Source organism: Anas acuta, chromosome 5 (genome assembly GCF_963932015.1).
Source record: "Anas acuta chromosome 5, bAnaAcu1.1, whole genome shotgun sequence".
In the NCBI taxonomy this organism is placed as follows: Eukaryota; Metazoa; Chordata; class Aves; order Anseriformes; family Anatidae; genus Anas; species Anas acuta.
The window spans coordinates 39,525,775-39,543,147 of record NC_088983.1 but is presented as its reverse complement, the minus strand read 5'-3'; the positions used below and the strand labels follow the sequence as shown (position 1 = coordinate 39,543,147).

The following is a 17,373-nucleotide window of genomic DNA, read 5'->3' as shown; positions in this document are numbered from 1 at the left end:
AAGTGGATTCCTCTCATGAATGTGCATTGCTGATTTTAAAACTCCTTGAAGCAGATAACATCCTGCAGCAAATAATTAATTACACATTAGGTGAAGACCCTTTTGTTTATTTGGAATCTCCCTCCACCTGTTAGTCTCATTTGATGTCTGCAATACGTGCACTGGAAGAAAAGTGTTTGCTATTTACTCATTTGCTATTTGTTACAATTTTAGAGATCTCCATCATAAACCCCTTGATTATTTCTTTTTCGGGTGACAGTATATTAGTCTATATAGTCTTTCTTCATAAAGAGCACATTCCATAATTGTGATCAAACTTACTGTCCCCTTCTGAAACTACAGTTTCCCACCAAATTCAAAATGTGGACATTTAAGCACTGGAATTACAGTAATCTACATATTTGTCTTTTATTTCTGTCCTACTGTTTCCAACTACCATTGGTTGATCACTACTGAGTATGTGAAATGAGAGATCTTTCCCAAGATCTATTTCAATATCAAGGTCCTACCGAGGTCTTGTATTTAAAGAGTGATGACCTGATCAGACTTCATTATATATGTGAATTTAGGATTTCTTTTTTTTCTTTGGATTTCTTTCTTCCTCAAGTGCAAAACTTAACATTCTTCATTTTGGATTTCCTTTGCCATTATCCATCAGTCTTCAAATGTTTGTTGCTTTTTTATTTTGGCATTTTCATGAGATAAATTTGCATTGCACTTTCTCAGGTCTTATTCTTTTCTACACTTACTAATTTCATTTCAGGTGCAAGCTTTCCTATCTCCTGCTCACTTTTTCAGTTCATTTATGAGTATATGTGCAGAGTGTAGAGTTGCAGAGCCTTTGCACCCTCATCAATTTTACAGATGACACAAAACGGGGATGAGTCCTTGATACACCTGTGGGACCATCAAGGGGGACCTTGACAGGCTGGAGAAATGAGCTGACAGGAACATGCAAAGGAAGAGGCATGCAAAGTCCTGCACCTGGGGAAGAACAACCCCAAGCCCCCATGCATGCTGCATGCAACCCTGCTTTGCAGAAAAGGACCTTGGGGTCCTGGTGGACACCAAGTGGAGCAGGAGCCAGCAATGAGCCCTTGTACCAAAGAAACTTGATGGTGTCCTGGGCTGCAATAGGGAAAGTACTACCAGAACGTTGAGGGAGGTGATCTTTCCCCTCTAATCAGCACTGGTCAGGATGCACGTGGAGCACTGTGTCTGGTTCTGGACTCCTCAGTAGGAGAGAGACATGGAGCTAGCAGAGGGAGTCCACCAAGGGCCACAGAGGGACTGACATGCCTATAAATCACAACTGCTTGCAGAAGCACGGAAATCCATCTACCTGATAATATTTCTGTGCAGACCTGAAGTTGAGTGTCCTATTTGTCACTAATTTGCTACATAAAGTGTTAGTAGCTTTGTATTTCTGTCTATATGATGTGATCCTATCTGACAACTGGGCCAGGAAGTAGAAGTAGTAGGTATAATAAAGCACTGTGCCTCCAGAAATCTATTTTGGAAATATTTTATATATACGCACGTTTATATATATATGTATGTATGTAAATGTATGTATATAAAAGGTATGTGTCCATATATGAAAGTATACACAAAGCCTTTGATTTTTAACTTCAGAAGGAAAAAAAAAATTGCAGAAAGAAATCATGAATCTTCCATGCAACCATCCTGGCCCAAAAAATTAGTAAGAAAAATTCTGCAACATTTAATGTCTTCATACAGACTGGGAAAAAGTATTCTAGGCTGACAGTCACTGACAATTATATTATATACAGACTGATGTTTTAATTGCATATTGAGAACTGAGTTAACAGATGAAGAGCTATCTGAAGATATTAATATCTGAGTTTTAAACATTAACACAGAATGACCGAAACAAAGAGCCATTAAAGCTAATTTTACAAGAATACTCTGCTCTGGAATATGAATCAGAGTAAGTTGGTTTGTACATGAAACATGGTAAGTTATTCCTTTCCAATTCTCCCCTACATTGTAAGTTAAGATGCCTGAAATGAAACCAAACTAAAAATGAATTACTCATCTCTAAATTGCTATTCAGTTAGTTGTAAACAATGATTTACAGCCTAAATCTTTGCTAACACATTTTAGAGCAGAATTGAGTGGTAGGAGTTTCTGTTTCATGAACAATTCTTTGATGTTTACTTATTTGTTCCACTGGAAAGGAGGGAAAAAATATGACATTTTTATGAGATGGATAAACTGAACAGCATGCTCATTTGCCTGGTCTCCAAGCAAGCAGTGAATTACATGAGTGGCCTGGAACTCCAAAGATCTAAGTGTTTCTGTGGCCTCCATACCACCATCAAAATCCTACTTCATGTGAGGGAAATGGAAAATGCCAGCAATTGAGTCGTCAGAGAGAGATGAACCGAGCCGACCAGACCAGACTCTTCAGATGCTCACTTACTGACAGTTTGCACAGACAACATAACTTTTACAACCTGAGATAACTGATTGAATGTGCAGGGGAACTCTAACAAGCTTTAACAGTTCCAATATAAGTTGCTTTTATTTATGCAAAAATGCCTGAATACTGTTTTATTTTTTACGATGTACACGTACTAATGTACATGTAACAACCACGAGTGGACTTTCATCATGATATTTCAGAGGCAACAGGACAGGGCTTCAGAGTCATTTGGATTCATTTCTTTAAGTATCATGTTCACTTAACACCATCATCTGAAAGCTGTAATTCCTTTAATCCACCAAAATAGTCTAATACTGAACTAGTACAGGCTAAATTTAGTTCTTGTACACACACACAAAATCAGCTGCCATTTCTATATTCAATATTTACTCAAATCTGTAAAAGTATGCTGCTATGAAATTTCTCAACATTTATTAAATTATTTCACTTTGTCTTTTTGCTTAAATTCAGCTGTTACCTTGTTTTGACATAAGGAACATCTCACAATGGAAAAGTATAGTCCACAACTTCAGAATGAACGCCTCCATCCCGATTCTCACTACAGCTGCAGTCTTCCCTTCAAGGCTCATTAGAATAAGCAATGCCTGATTATAACAAACCCAAGCATTAGGGATAGAAGATACTCCCTAAAATGGGTTACATTTACCTGGATTTTGCTCACAGACAACCAAATTAGAGGAAAGTAATACATCAGTTCCCTATTGTGATATCACTCTGATCTGTCTTCAAATTTCAGCTTCACAAACTTTGACACGTAGCATTGTGGGATGGATCTGAAAGTCAGGGAAACCGACCTAAGTACCACTTGCTGTAGCAGGATAGCTGCAACTGAAATTGCAGCCTCTCAAGCTAGAATAATGAAAACAGTTCCTCGTCTACAGACTCTGCCTTTATGATTCCCGTTCTATCAAGGAAAGGTACATACCACCTTTACAACAACAAGAGAGAACAAAGACTTGACAGAGACAGACAACGTTACGCTGTTCCACCCACCTGGTGGTCCCTCCTCATAAAGCTTTAGGTGAGCTAGAGACAAAAGCATTAGTAAGATTGTATTCAAGTTTCACACAGGGCACTTAGACTTTTACACTCATTAAATATGTATCCTAGCAGACAGTCCAGCAGACTCCCTGCTTTTTATTCATTGCTATAAGCATATACCTCAGTCAGTATTGAAAAATACATGTAAATAAATCAATAGCCAAGATATGACATATGCCACTGGATAGTAGAGATAAAACACAGTATGATATTACCAATGACAAGTAAAGTATGAGGCGTGCTTCGCTATTCTGCAAAGAAAATATATACTTCAATATGCATGTTTTTCCCTAATGAATAGAAAATCAAATATGAAATAAACACTAGGTGTTTTGAACAGCCTACACAGTTCAAGCAAATGCCTAAAATGTGGTCAGATATGTAATTACAAAGAAATTATTTGAATACAAAGCAGCAATAACATTTACAAATATATACATGTTCATTTAAATCTTTGTCATGATACAGAGCAAGCTGCACTGAGCATTAGCATTTCAAAAAAAAAAAAAGGTGAATTTACTGATCAATCTGGTGAACTGAAGATATAACCTGAAGCTTTGGGAGTACTAGATACAGTGGATCACAATGTTCTTGTCTAAATTGAATGGCAATTCTCATTTCCAAAACTGCTGCACAAAGCAAGTGTATACACTAAAACATTATTCAGTACTATTCTATATGTGTTCAAAACTGTGCTGATTATGCTTTTTTTCAGAAGACCCTTTATGCACAGAGAAGATGACCCTGAGCACCTGATTCCTGAAAGAAAAATGCCTCCTGATATTTCTTAAGATCCCTGAAAAGTTTCAAACAAACTTAGATGCAAAATATTCTAAGGTTACCTTTTCTTCTTTGACAACAAAGCAAATCACTTACTTTCTCTCAGCTTAAGTAAAATCTTACATGAAAACCTTTCACACAGAAAATTCCACAACTGACATTTCAAATATATGAGTTATTCCTCAAAACTTTACATAATCAGTTTAAGAACCTTCTCCCCCATGATCTCAAAACTTCAAGTAGACAGTCAAAGGTTTAAAGGCATTTAAAGTACATTCATTTTTGTAAAAAATCTTACTTATTAAACTCATCAAATGAAAAGTCCAAAACAATGTTATCAAACAATTTAAAAGTAATTACAGAAGAGAAGCCGGAAAACTTGAGTGTTATCTACATGCCTTGAGGAATCCATTATCTTTAAATTGAGTCAATTCATTAAATTTCTGAATAGTGAGAGTTTCTTATTCTTGTCTCTCTCTTTGGTAACGATTGGTCCCACCCCTTTCAAATTCTCTTTTACTGAAGCCTTTCTTTTCTCTTCCATTACTTTCCCATGCAGCTTTCCGCTCTATCCACCAGGTGCTTGAAGTGCATCTCCTCACCACAGCTGCTTTCTTTTTAGCTATTTATTTATTTATTTCCACAAATGTATTGATGCAGCTTTACAGTCTTTTTTTTTTTTTTTTTTTTTTTTTTTGGGGTGGGGGGGGCGCTACAGTCCTAAGAGGCAGCAAACGTTCACACTTTTTTTTCCCCTAATAGAAATAATCAAGAGCATCTTACAAAACATGTCATTTCTTCTGTCTTGAACTGGTCTTTAAAGTATAATTTTTACAAAGAAGAATTAGATTTGGTAGAAATATAGAAAATTTTTTAACATGTTAAATGAGTGCAATGTTTTAAGCACATAAATCATGGCTTACATGGTTTTTTACAAGGTGATTGGTCAGTGAAAGCCCAAAGCTTAGGTTTATAAAGAACGGACAGAAAGACTTAAACTTTCTCAGAACCAATTTGAACAAGTTTAATATTTAAGCATCTCATTGTAACTAAGAAATTAAAATTGACTTATTTAGGGATAAGGGCTTGTCTAAAACTATACTGAATATAGTTTTTCATGTTGTTCTAACTCTTCTTCCCTCACCTCATTCTATCTACTCTTGCCTTTCCTCCTTTATTTACTTCCTGTTTAACCTGAACTCTTTTACAGCCTTGTAATTCAATATATCGATGGAAATCAATTCCCCAGCCTAAGAAATAAGCAGACATCCCTCATGTCTACTGAATGATTTTTAGACTTTCAGGAGAAGGAAGAAACATGCAAGCCTAAGATTTAAAATGATAATTTTCTGCACCCTAAAGATTCTGTTAGAGTGAAAATAGGGAGATGTGGAGAAGGGAGACAGCTGGAAAGGAACACATAGAGAAACAAGTTCCAAACACACCATTAGTTAAGTATTTAAACACTGTCTGAGTATTGAGATAATACCTGTACTGTTCCTGAAGACATAGCTGTTAACTTACTACAGAAAACAAAGTAACTACACAACAGTTATTGAATTCCCTGGGAGTAATAGAACGATACCCACAGAAAAGCAGGCCTCCCAGAGGAAAAACCAGCAACCCCTTGATTCTGTTATGTAAACAAAGAAAATAGCTTCTACTCTTTCTGGCTGCAAAACAATATAAAGCACTATTCAGAAATAGTCACCTGAGTAACTATCTACTTGATCATTTCCCTCCTGTCGCAGGTGAGGTTACAGCAATAGTTCATTTACTTGATAAGAGAAATTAAGTTTCACTTGTGATTTTCATCCTCACAGGAAGGCACCATTAGATGTACTGTTGTTGGGGACATTCAACATGATTTCTTTCTCAATATATGTCCTATTACATATATTGAATAACAATCTATTTCAGGATCGTGTTCACAAGTGCAATATGGCAAATAAATTACGCCTTATCAAAAATACAAGGAACAAATTTATTAAAGCATTTCTTTAATGAGTAACAAACCCTCTCTATCCACTTCATTCAGAAAAAAAGTTAAAATACCTAACATTTATTCTAGACTGTAGATCTCTAACACCTTCTCAATCACTATATAGTATATATAGCAAGCATGCATTGAGAATGCATGTGTACATGTACATTTATTCGAACGTGGATGGATGTGGGTATAGGAACATAATGTGTTCACACCCCCACAGGAACACTGCTTCCCTGATATATTCTCAGAAACCTATGAGTTTAGAGCAGTAGACAGACATTAAAACATGGATGTGTACAAAATGATGAAACGTACAATAAATAGGTGTGGTGGCTTGTTTTTTCTTTTTCAGATAAGAGTACGTGTCTGTGCCATAGCAGAGAGGGCAAACTTGGGAAGGATGTTATCAGATGTAACTAATAAAGCCTCAGAACAGTTCTGAATCCAGGTTCATATTTTCAGAAAGCTTCGAGGTGTTCAGATTCAGGATTTCATTTGGACTGGTATGTAAATCAGTGCTGTACAAATGGTGCAGCAAATAGAACCTTGATCATGTGAACAATGAGACTGGAGAATGAGATCTGATACAAGGAAGTGAATTCAAGAAAAATCAGAGGCATTTGTCTTACACAAAGGGCCTCATATATTTTGAAACCGAACAAGGGAAATAAAATACAAGGTCATTCTCTTGTGCTGTACACAACTGTTCTTTCACTGTGTTTCAGTTAAGTAACAATAACCATCTCATAAAATTCTGTGACCATTCTGGGCCTTCACAATGCCACATTGGTAGGACCCATAGCGGTGCCTGCATTTCAAAGTAAAAACTATGGTAAAAGAAAAGAATTCACAGAACTTGCCTTCATTATATTAAGTTAACAGATTAATCTCTTCAATAGGAAAATGTAGTTTAAAATCAAGTTTCTACTTTGAGTGGACCAATGCGGTTCTGTATATAAATTCTGTATATAAATTCAAAATTTTATCTACAGCTACACAGATGTGTGTATTCAGATATGGCTTTGTATAATGTGAAACATGTCCTTTTTAGGCATCTGCTGTAATATGCATCCAGACTCAAAACCAACAGGTCTCCTAAAACTGCTGTATTTAAATAAACATGGAAAAAAAGCAGAAATTTTAGCTGAAAAAGTGAGTCACACTTCTTCTCCCCCTTTACCCTGTAATAATATAATGCCCCGTGCATAGAAAGGCAAAGATGTTTTATCACATGGCCTTAGGCACAATTTCCATCCTGTGTTATTATTTGCAGATTTAAACATGGGAAGCCAGTATTCTTTTCCATTCTTCTCTCATATATGATGTTAATAACCTCTAAACAGAAAAGGGATTTAATTTGGCTTGAAAAATAGGTCAGAATTCTTATCTGAGTTCTACAGATGGGTAAACTGAAGTGTGGAAAGGTCAACACTCGTGTTTCCTGAAGTCATTCCAAAAGATAGCATAATAAAAGCTGGAAATGGAACTCAGGTGTTTTACCAACAAATCAGCAGCATTAATAGATGTCTGTCTTGTTACTCCCATCTCCAAAGGCACAGTAGGAATGAAAGTATCAGCCAAGATGGGAAGAGAAAAGTTCCTTTCTCATAAGCCCTGCATGTCCTCTAGTACGCAAGAGGAAGAGACTGATCCCTCTTCACTGCCTGCAGCCCTCTGGTACTACACTGCTCAACAGACCTGCAGTTTGAAAAGCGAGTACCTCTCATATTGAGAAACATACCCATATAACAAGATTTTTCATTTAATAAAGTTAAATCCCAAATTCTCTATTAAAAATATATATATGAGGCAAAGGCTTGCCTTTATTTTATTTTATTTTAATTATTTTTTTAAAAAAATATGATAAAACCAACATTAAGATCACCTGTTAGAACTTCCTTCAGTATACTGACATCAAGCATTATGTCTGTTGCAGAGACAAATATAAATTGAGGCAACAACAGAAGCCCATGTTAAAGACGGATATGAAAGCTTATCTCTCATCTCTTTGTTCAGATCATTATGCCTCTCTTTCTGTCATATAAGCTGGTTATTCTCTGCATTTACGTCACGACCATAAAGTGATTTTCTTGCTGGGAACCCAGAGCATAGGGGACCAAGGCTTTAATATACGAAAGACTTGGGAATAAATCTCTGCCATTATTTTTTATGTCATTTGCAACTGACTTAGACACTTTCTGTTTAATAAGAGTTTTCTTAGTCACCTCCTGGTTTCCTTATTTACCCTGAAACACAAATTGTGCTTACAGCTTATACAATTGTGTGTATATATATATATATATATATATGAATGAAGTGGCTCCATGTGGACAACAAGAAACAAGATGTCATCAAAGATTTAAGTATGATGAATAAGACAGACAATGAGAGAACAGGATTAGTTTTTTTTGTCAGATAAAAAAAAAAAAAAATTAGCAAGAAAGCATGTAACAAAAAAGAGCACTAAATGGATTAATACTTCAACTTGATTTTCTTTCAGTGTTTTCTCTGATCAGAATGACAAATACTTCTCTCATCATTTTTACCATTTTTGCTCCGCTTAAGCAAAAGATGAAGTACTCTCAGTTTTATATGAGAACTAATTTGATGGCTAAATACATATTTTAATAAGGATCACAGGACCTGAAGTTCTTATCTTCTATATCTCCTCAACATGGAGATTGTTCTTCAAACATAAGTAGTTTTATGAGCATAAGAACTCATCTCTAAACTCCCCTTCTTGGACATCGCAGGTTGCAAGCTCTTATCAATCATATGCAGCAGCTAAGATTCACTGTATGTGGATTCTATGTGATCCAATACCATAGATGAGTTCACTCATTATAGACATGTATTTGTCTCCTCCTCTATGTGGCTAAGTATTCTCACATTTATTAACAGCTGACACATCCACCCTTCTATCAGATCTAATGCTTCAGAAATGGGAGAAATTACTCTACGAATTATGAGGAAAAAAAGAAAAAAGAAGCTTTTACTGAAAACAGAAGAATTGAATTTTAGGACCAAAGGAGTATGCACAGAAATGTCTCGAGTATACAGTAAAGATTTCCATGGAATAAACTAGTAACTATAAATTAAAATACCCTCCTTCCAGTCTACCAGGATGTAAATACTATAATCTACTACAGTCTTGTTGGATTTTTAGACTGACAAACTTCAAAGAAGTTCCAGTTTCTCTAGAGACCCATGGAAGCAGTTTGTGTTAATTACAGAGAGACAGTTGACGGTGCAGTGAATTGCACTATGGAAACAGAGGAATTAAAGTTTAAGAAAACAATAATAAGGTGTGCCAAAATCTCGTAATACCTTCCTTTAATTCAAAATTTGCAACTCAAGATTTGGGGATATTTACTGGTAAATTTTAAATGTTGGGAGTGACAATACTATGGCTACACAAGATGTTATCAAAGGCATGAAAAAAATCTGGTGAGGAGTTGTATTTGTTCACTAACTTCTTTCAGTTCTAATATTCCTAACAGGCCTAGTCAGTTCCACACACGTGTTCCTTGTTATGTCCATTTGCTTTTCAGTTGGTTTCCCACATACCAGGCCAGACTACGAGCCTCAGGAGGGAGTTAGCTGCTTCTCCAAGCTGCTCTGAGTCACTGTGATGTCTGCCGCGTAGGCCAAATTAAGCCTGAATTTCTTGCTTCCAGTAGGCAGCAAGAACAATGAGGAAAAACATGGCAAGGAGGTGAGAAAAGATCAAAAAGCCAGTAATCCTCTCACACAATATCTCTACCTTCCTGTCATAGCTGTCATATTGCATGGTGATGGAGGAAGTAAATCAAAGACTTAGAACAGAATTGTGAGAAAGATCACAGTATTCAGCTTGCAAGTTTTCAAACAGTCTTACTTCAAACACTAATTTCTCATGACAAATGAAAAAGCTATGCTACCTCATAAAATAAGTATGGATTCTTGTACCTCATTAGAAGTACTAAGGCATATGTCCACAGATTTCTTCTCCTTGGATGTAATCACAGTTATGACAGCTTCATTTTGGGTTAAAACCCCAAATGAATTTACCTAATAATTCTGCCTACTACTACTGTTCGTATACAGGTTCCTATTGTTTCCGTGAATGGAACTCCTAATCACTGAAATTAGAACACTAAGATAAACTGTTGACTGAAAGTTAAAGCAAGTTATTTTAGCATTGTTCTATGGTACCAATAATAATCTGTTCAGGAAAACTAATGGAGGAAGATCTCTGCCATGGAAAATTTTTTACTGATTCTGAAATTAAGAACTCTTCATTTGATCAGAGCCGTCAGAACAAGATACTGTGGTAACAGATGGGGTTTTAGGTTACATGTTGAGAACAGTCTAAATTCATCAATAATCTGCTTTGGATCATACTTTAAAGAAACACACTTTGTGGACAAGGAGCTCATTTGGTACCATTAGCAGGGAGGGAATTTTGGATGGGACGGGGCATGAAGGGAAATGTCACTATACACACGTACTTTATTTGCAGATACTTTGCAGAGACTGAGTGTAGAAGTAATCCTGTACCAAAACTTCCATTTAATGGAAAAAAAAGGACAACAACCTAGCAGTAAGACCAACTTTGAATACTAACTCTTTTTTTTTTTTTAATTACACCTGTGCTGGTCTCATAAACAGTGCTATCCTTCACCTGCAGAAGATTGTATATACACATTCCTGTGTATAATGCTTTAAGGCATTATAGTGTACATCTCCCTAATACTCAGAGAAGCCAACTGTTGTAACTGACCCATCATATGCAACTTCTAAGTGTTTCCAGTGTCCTTGCTGCCATCACTGCTTTCTTGGCATCCATGAGTATTAACAGAGATGAAAGAAATACAAACCAGTTAATACCTATAATGCTGCTACACTCTTAAAACATAGTCTTTGCCTATTTCCTTTAAAAGCACCACTTCTGTCTCATCCTAGCTGGATCACCAGCAATCTGTTTTCATTCAGATCCCTCTCTGCCAGACATTAGAGTGACTAATGAACTGAAAAATCTGGTCTGTATAAAAACTTGACTTAGCAAACCAACCATCAGCATGTTGATGACACTGCCACCCAAAATATCACAGTAACAAAAGAGTAACAATTTACATGGGCTCTAAGCCAGTCTGTCCTTTCTATTCAAATTTCAGGAAAGCATGACCTAATTTCTCTGCAAGTAGTAGAATCTGGAGCTTTTGTTAATTCAGTTTCCTTTTTTCTTACAGCATGTGTTTTTGCCACAGATGATTATAGTCATTAGAAGGAAAAATATTTATCTGGGGAAAATTAAATACAGAAAGCACATAGCCTATAATAAGAATCTAAGCGTAACAGAAAGAGACTGTGGTGTTGTCAAAAGCTGAATACCTGTATTTGCACAAAAAAAACCTGTGCTGGTCATCTAGTGATAGACACACACCTCAGAGCAATCAGAGGCAATGTAAATTACATTAAAACCATGTTGATCCTGCCAAAACCTGGGGGAAAAAAGTTTTCTTAATCTTAAACAGCTTTTCACCTTCATTAACATCCCCTCTTTATCACAAAACAATACAAAAATAAAGATGAAGGTAGAGAGAGCTCAGGAAATAGAGAGGAAAAAAGCAGTACATTGACCAATATAAAGAAGTAGGTTCAGGACTCCTACTTATTCTTTCTCTTGATACAAGGCCAGGTAGATATTCACTGGCATTGGAAATAAATGTACACCACCACCATGCATATTTTCTCACAGCAAGGCAGTAGAAAAGCTTGTTTTTTAATTCCACTTAATCCTTTTGATACGGTATTTTCTAAAATCTTGAGCTGCATGAAGCACAACTGGTCTTTCATTTCAGTATTTCTGACAATTCCATGGTTCAGAACTGACTTCTGAGTAACAAGGACATCCTATTTTATACTTAAGAATATAAATTTGGTTGTGGCACCTGTAATACTCACTCTTTCCTTGTAAATATGTGATATAAGTATTTATATAACAAAAGGCTTTTTTTTTTTAAGTTAAAAAAAAAAAACTTTAAAGTATCTTTTTGTGGAATGTTTATCTGATGACTAGGTAGCATTGCACTTCAGAAGTGCCCCCTTACACATTTGTATATGAGAATACACATGGCTAGCTACACACATGCTCTGAGTGGATATTATCATTCCTCTGTTTACACACAAGTTGCAAAAGTGATAATGATTACTTTTATTCTGGACTTAACAGTGTGACACTACAGAGAACTGTGCACATCAGACTAGACTCTGGCAGGGTCACTGCCAGAGCCAATGGGTAAGGTTGGCAAGTCACCATTAGCTCAGTACTGTCACTTAACAGATAAGAAAATATTGTGACTTATCACTGTCTCTATCTCAAACAACAAAAATGTCAGAAATTAATTTCTGCAAATGCTTCATCTCTTTGTTTTACCTGCTTCTGTGTACTTCAATCCTACTTTCACTTCTTCATGATTTGCTTTCGGTGGTGGCCAGACAGTCTGGAGTCTCCCTGGAGTTTTGTCATCTTGCTCTGAGGGGCTCAGATCAGGCTGTTAAAATTATGAAAAAATAAAAAATTAAAGTCAGCAGTATCAATTGATTCCAAAATAGCAACTGCCATCCCCAGCTCTACATATGTACTCAAGAATGGATATCTGTCTCATTCCAGTGATCCAAAAAGTGCTCAGTTATTTGGAAGGGACACAAAGAAATCAGTATGGAAAAATAATTTTGAGGAGAAAAATACCCTAATGCACATGATCTACGATGACTGTGTTGAAACTGTTCATATCAGCATGGAAGGCTGTCTACGCTTTGGTGAACCAAGAAGTCAGGAAGCTTTTTTTTCCATGTATTTTTTTTCCAAGAACGAAAAGCCCCATCTGCACTTCTCCTACAAGTACACATTAGTGGGATTCACCTAAGACATCATTTGACAATATAATTTTCTGGAAGCAGAGCTGGTTTAAGAAATTCCAGCCACACCCCTGGCAGCTTGCTCAGTCCACATAGTATGTAACACTGCCACATCAAAGTGCTGCTGCAGCTGGTTATGGGACTGTGCTGTCAATTGGAATGGTGAAATAATCCTTTAAAGGAGGGGTGGGGGGAGATAAACAAGAACATTTTAGAGTTTACTTTTTTGGTTGGTTGGTTGGTTTTTACAACTCTAACTTTTCTGTAATCTGATTTACAATATACAATCAATGGCATAGACACAACTGCAACAGCAGAACACTACATGAAAGTGGCTCCATAAAAGGCCCATTTGGGCAAGGAAAAAGGAAAGGCAAGACCTTTTGCACTGGCTTTGCTCTGGGAAAATGTACCTGTGTACTAGACCAGACGCTGAACAGACATTTCTAAAAGCCGCTCACGCTGGCTCCTGTGCTTCCTCCCTCACCAGGCGTGAGTACAGCCTCCCGAATCAGGTTGCTGTGAGGCACACAGACGCTTGTGCCAGCACAGCCCAGGGAATGGCGTAAGCAGGAACCAGCAACCCAGGAATGGGAAGGGCACATTGACAGCATTTTCTGTACATGCCAATGAGTGCCTCTTTTCTCCTCCTCCCCGCAGGTAATTTACTTAAAACTGGTAGTAGCAGTCTGCCCAGTTGTCAGTCATCTTTTATGAGCATTTTAATTATACATAAGAATAAAAATTTTAAGAGAGTACAACCAACGCAGCAAATTAACTTATGTAGCTTCAGGTTTAGGGTCAGATCCTGCAAATTTAATCATTCGGGTAATTCCCCTGTTAGCCAACATGAACAATCTTCTGGACTGATACTATCTGCCAGAGACGTAGCTGAAAGAGTTTTTGCTTGGGGGGCATAGGGACAGTTACTCATTTTGTTAAAGTCTAAATTGCACTCAAATTCATTTATCGTTGTGGTTTTTATAAATAGCAAAGATTTTTTTCATTTCTTAAAAATTTACATCAGCAAATATACATACGCATAGGAATATTAACCTCGCAAATATTTGATTTAACCATAACTTAAGTGGTCTAATTAGAAGCACTTGGTTATACTTGCATAAGGTTAAATAGTTCTCCATATTTGTAAAGCCAAAATATGTAAGTAAATAAGAAAAAAATATTATAAAATTCTATTTAAATTTAAATTTTACAGAGCTTCCAGCTCTGAAGGATCTGCAGTTGTTTCTTTTTTGGGAGGCTGTGTGAATACATTTGCCTTGGACAAATCAAACTGAAGATCATCCACAACTTCTTGTATCAGGTCTTATCCTAGAATTATTCCTAAAGGCAAAATGAAATAGTACTTTTAAAACTAAAATAAAAATAATAAAAAAATAATAATCAAAGAAAGAAAGCAGAGGGAGATTGGGAAACTATTAAATAATATCACAGTTTGTATTTGCAACACAAAACTCATTTTAAGCTCTACTTAATATATGAGCAACTGTTTCATAATCATCTTTTAAAATCAGAAACTGATGTTTAATTTCTGACTTTTAATCCAAATCTGTGATTATCACCAGGTCTATTTGATTTCTGCAAGAACTTGAGATGACTGAAAATTTTGAAAGCCCCAAGATTTCTTCAGTTTGGAATCCAAGATTTGAGATTGCTAAAGCAGAAGACAATTCCAACATTTTGACCTTATGTCCCCGCCATTAATTTAAAACAAGAAAATATTTTATATCCATATACTTCCAGATTTTAGGAAGAAAAAGTAAGTCAACCTACAGATTTGTCTGATGGTCCATCACCAGGTCTGGATTTTGACCTTTCAAATACGGCTTTCAAGGACTCCTTTTCGTTTCTCATTTTGCGTTTTAGGGCTTCCAGCTCTGAAGGATCTGCAGTTGTTTCTTTTTTGGGAGGCCGTGTGAATAAAGCTTTAACGACATCCAGTGCAGGGTTTGGCTTTATATCCTCAGAGGGAAACTGTGGTTCTATTTTGCCAGGGTCTTTGTTCTCTTGAGCTTCATCACTGTCCTCAGTCTCCCCAAACCCTTCACCAGAATCTTCGGTTCTATCATCATTCTTGGAGACGTCTATTTTTAACAAGTGGGAGAGTTGTTCCAGGAAAGTAGGACTTGCTTTAGGTTCTGCTGATTTTTTCTTTGTGGTCAAACCTGATGTAATACTGGATTTCTTAACAGGCTGTCGTAACTTCAGCAGAGCTAAATCGTTCTCCCTTGGTTTGATTTCTGTAACAGTCTCCCCGTCCTCTGTGCCTAGTCCCTTTTTCCTCACTCGTAGTCCACTAAAGAAAGCGGGCAGCTGAAAAGTCTTTTCAGCCAGCACTGCCTTATGGAGAGATGTATTATCAGCTGAAGGTCTTTGTTCTTCGTCTGGAAGCTCTGGAGGGCATTCCCCTCTAGCAAGCAAGCGACTCAAGTGCTCGTCCATTAGCATTCGGGCTTTTCCATTGGAGTCATGCTCCAGAAAACCATCCAGCTCCTTGGGGAGCCACTTAGAAATTGGCGGGTGTAACTCAGTTTCATCTCTATCCGCGGTGTCATCACTGTGGTTGCACCCCTCCGAGTCCTCTGACTCCTCCTGGGTTCCACTGTTACCGTCCGAAGCCCCAGCGGACAAAGCCGCGTTGTGTAGCCCACACTCGCTGTCATGGGTCCCGTCGCTGTCGAGGTCCTTACCCTCGCAGTCCGACTCTGTATCGCTGGTCGTGTGCACCAAAGTGCCCTGCACCAGAATGGCATCCTTGTCGTCGCCGTCGGACTCGGCCGGAGAGCTCTGTGCCGACCCTAGACGGCGAGGGGACCGCTGGCCAAGCTCGGGGGCCTCGGGCGGCGGCTCGGGCCGGCTGCCAGCCATCGGCCCGGCGGGGACACCCGGCTTTTCGGAGCCGTCGCCACCGCTCCCCTCGCGGGGCTCCTCGGCACGGCCGTCCGGGCTGCCGCGCAGGGGCTGGAAGCCTCTGAGCACCGTCCCTTCCTCGGCGGCAGCCGGCTCCAACCTGGCCGTCAGTCCGAATCGCGTCTTCATGGAAAAAGTGGTGCAAGCGCCGTCTGCCGGGCTCGGCGGCCCCCAGCCCGCTCCCTCCATGCCGGGCACCGGCGGGGTCAGGGCAGCGGCGGCGGGGCGCGGGCCCGGCACGGGCAGGCAGCGGCCCGGCCCCGCTGCGGCTGCTTCCGCCCGGCGGCCGCGGAGCCCATGGGGCCCGCGGGGACACGCGGCGAGTCCTGGGCGGCCGCGGGGCCCGGTCACCGGCACCAAGGGCTCTGGGGCGCGGCACGCGGAGCGGGGCGGCGGTGCGGGGCGCCTAAACGCGCGGGGCGGCCGGGCGGCGGCCGGGCGCTGCCTCCTCGGGGCGGGAGCCGAGCGGGACGCCTTGCCCGGCGCTGAACGCCCGCGGGACGCCTCGGCACGGCCCTTCCGCTGGGGTCGGGGTCCGCCGCCCTGCACCCATAACGAAGTCAAGCCCGAGTCAGCCCGAAGCTCCCCGCTGGTGCTGCCGTGCGGAGCTCCAGGTCTCGGCTGCTCGAAGAGAGCCCCGGCGAGCGCCCGCGAAGTCGAATCCAGAGGGGGGACGATGAAAAAAAAAGCGAGAGCGAGCCTGCCTTCCGATTTGCTGCAGGTTTCATCCGGAATGCAGATCGCAGCCCGCGGGGCCACGGGCAAAAACCAGCGCGCCTGGTTTCGCGTTACTCCCTCCCTCCTGCGCCGAGCACCGCCGGGCACCGCGCCCAGCGCCCCCGAGCCGCCGCCGGGACGGGGCCGGACGGGACCCGGAGCCCGCAGCAGCTCTGGAGCAGGCACTGCGCCGCCCCTGGGCCGGGACTGCTGCGAAACGACCCCCCTCTGCTCACACCTTTCTCTTCTTCTTTGGTAACCTGGTTCTGTGTGGTGCGTGGGTAAGATTGTTTAGTTAACATGGGTGAGTGTACTTGAAGGAAATCCTCACGTCCGCATAAATCGGCATTAAGAGAAGCTGTCAGGGACTCTCTTTACATATGTTTCTTAACTCACATGAAAGTGCAAAATACTTCGGCACAGTTGAAATTCAGGAGATCATTAATGTTCGGGTCAGGTTCTCACCTAAAGTCTTCACTTTTCCTATTTTTGGAACTACTGAGACTGCAAATCTGCAAGAGTTTCTAATCGTCTTATCCCC

General features: G+C 39.6%; 1 protein-coding gene across 1 annotated transcript in view; it reads right to left on the bottom strand.

Moving 5' to 3' along the window:
- The window catches only part of LOC137857600 (formin-like), a 150,963-nt gene extending 133,866 nt beyond the window's left edge, over window positions 1-17,097 (bottom strand). The window contains exons 1-3 of the mRNA XM_068684309.1: window positions 14,979-17,097; window positions 12,700-12,817; window positions 3,464-3,496 (exon numbers count right to left, since the gene is read on the bottom strand). Of these exons, the coding sequence (XP_068540410.1) occupies window positions 3,464-3,496; window positions 12,700-12,817; window positions 14,979-16,304 (1,477 nt within the window). The 5' untranslated portion in view covers window positions 16,305-17,097. The remainder of the gene's footprint in view (window positions 1-3,463; window positions 3,497-12,699; window positions 12,818-14,978) is intronic.
- Between the last annotated feature and the right edge of the window lie 276 nt (window positions 17,098-17,373).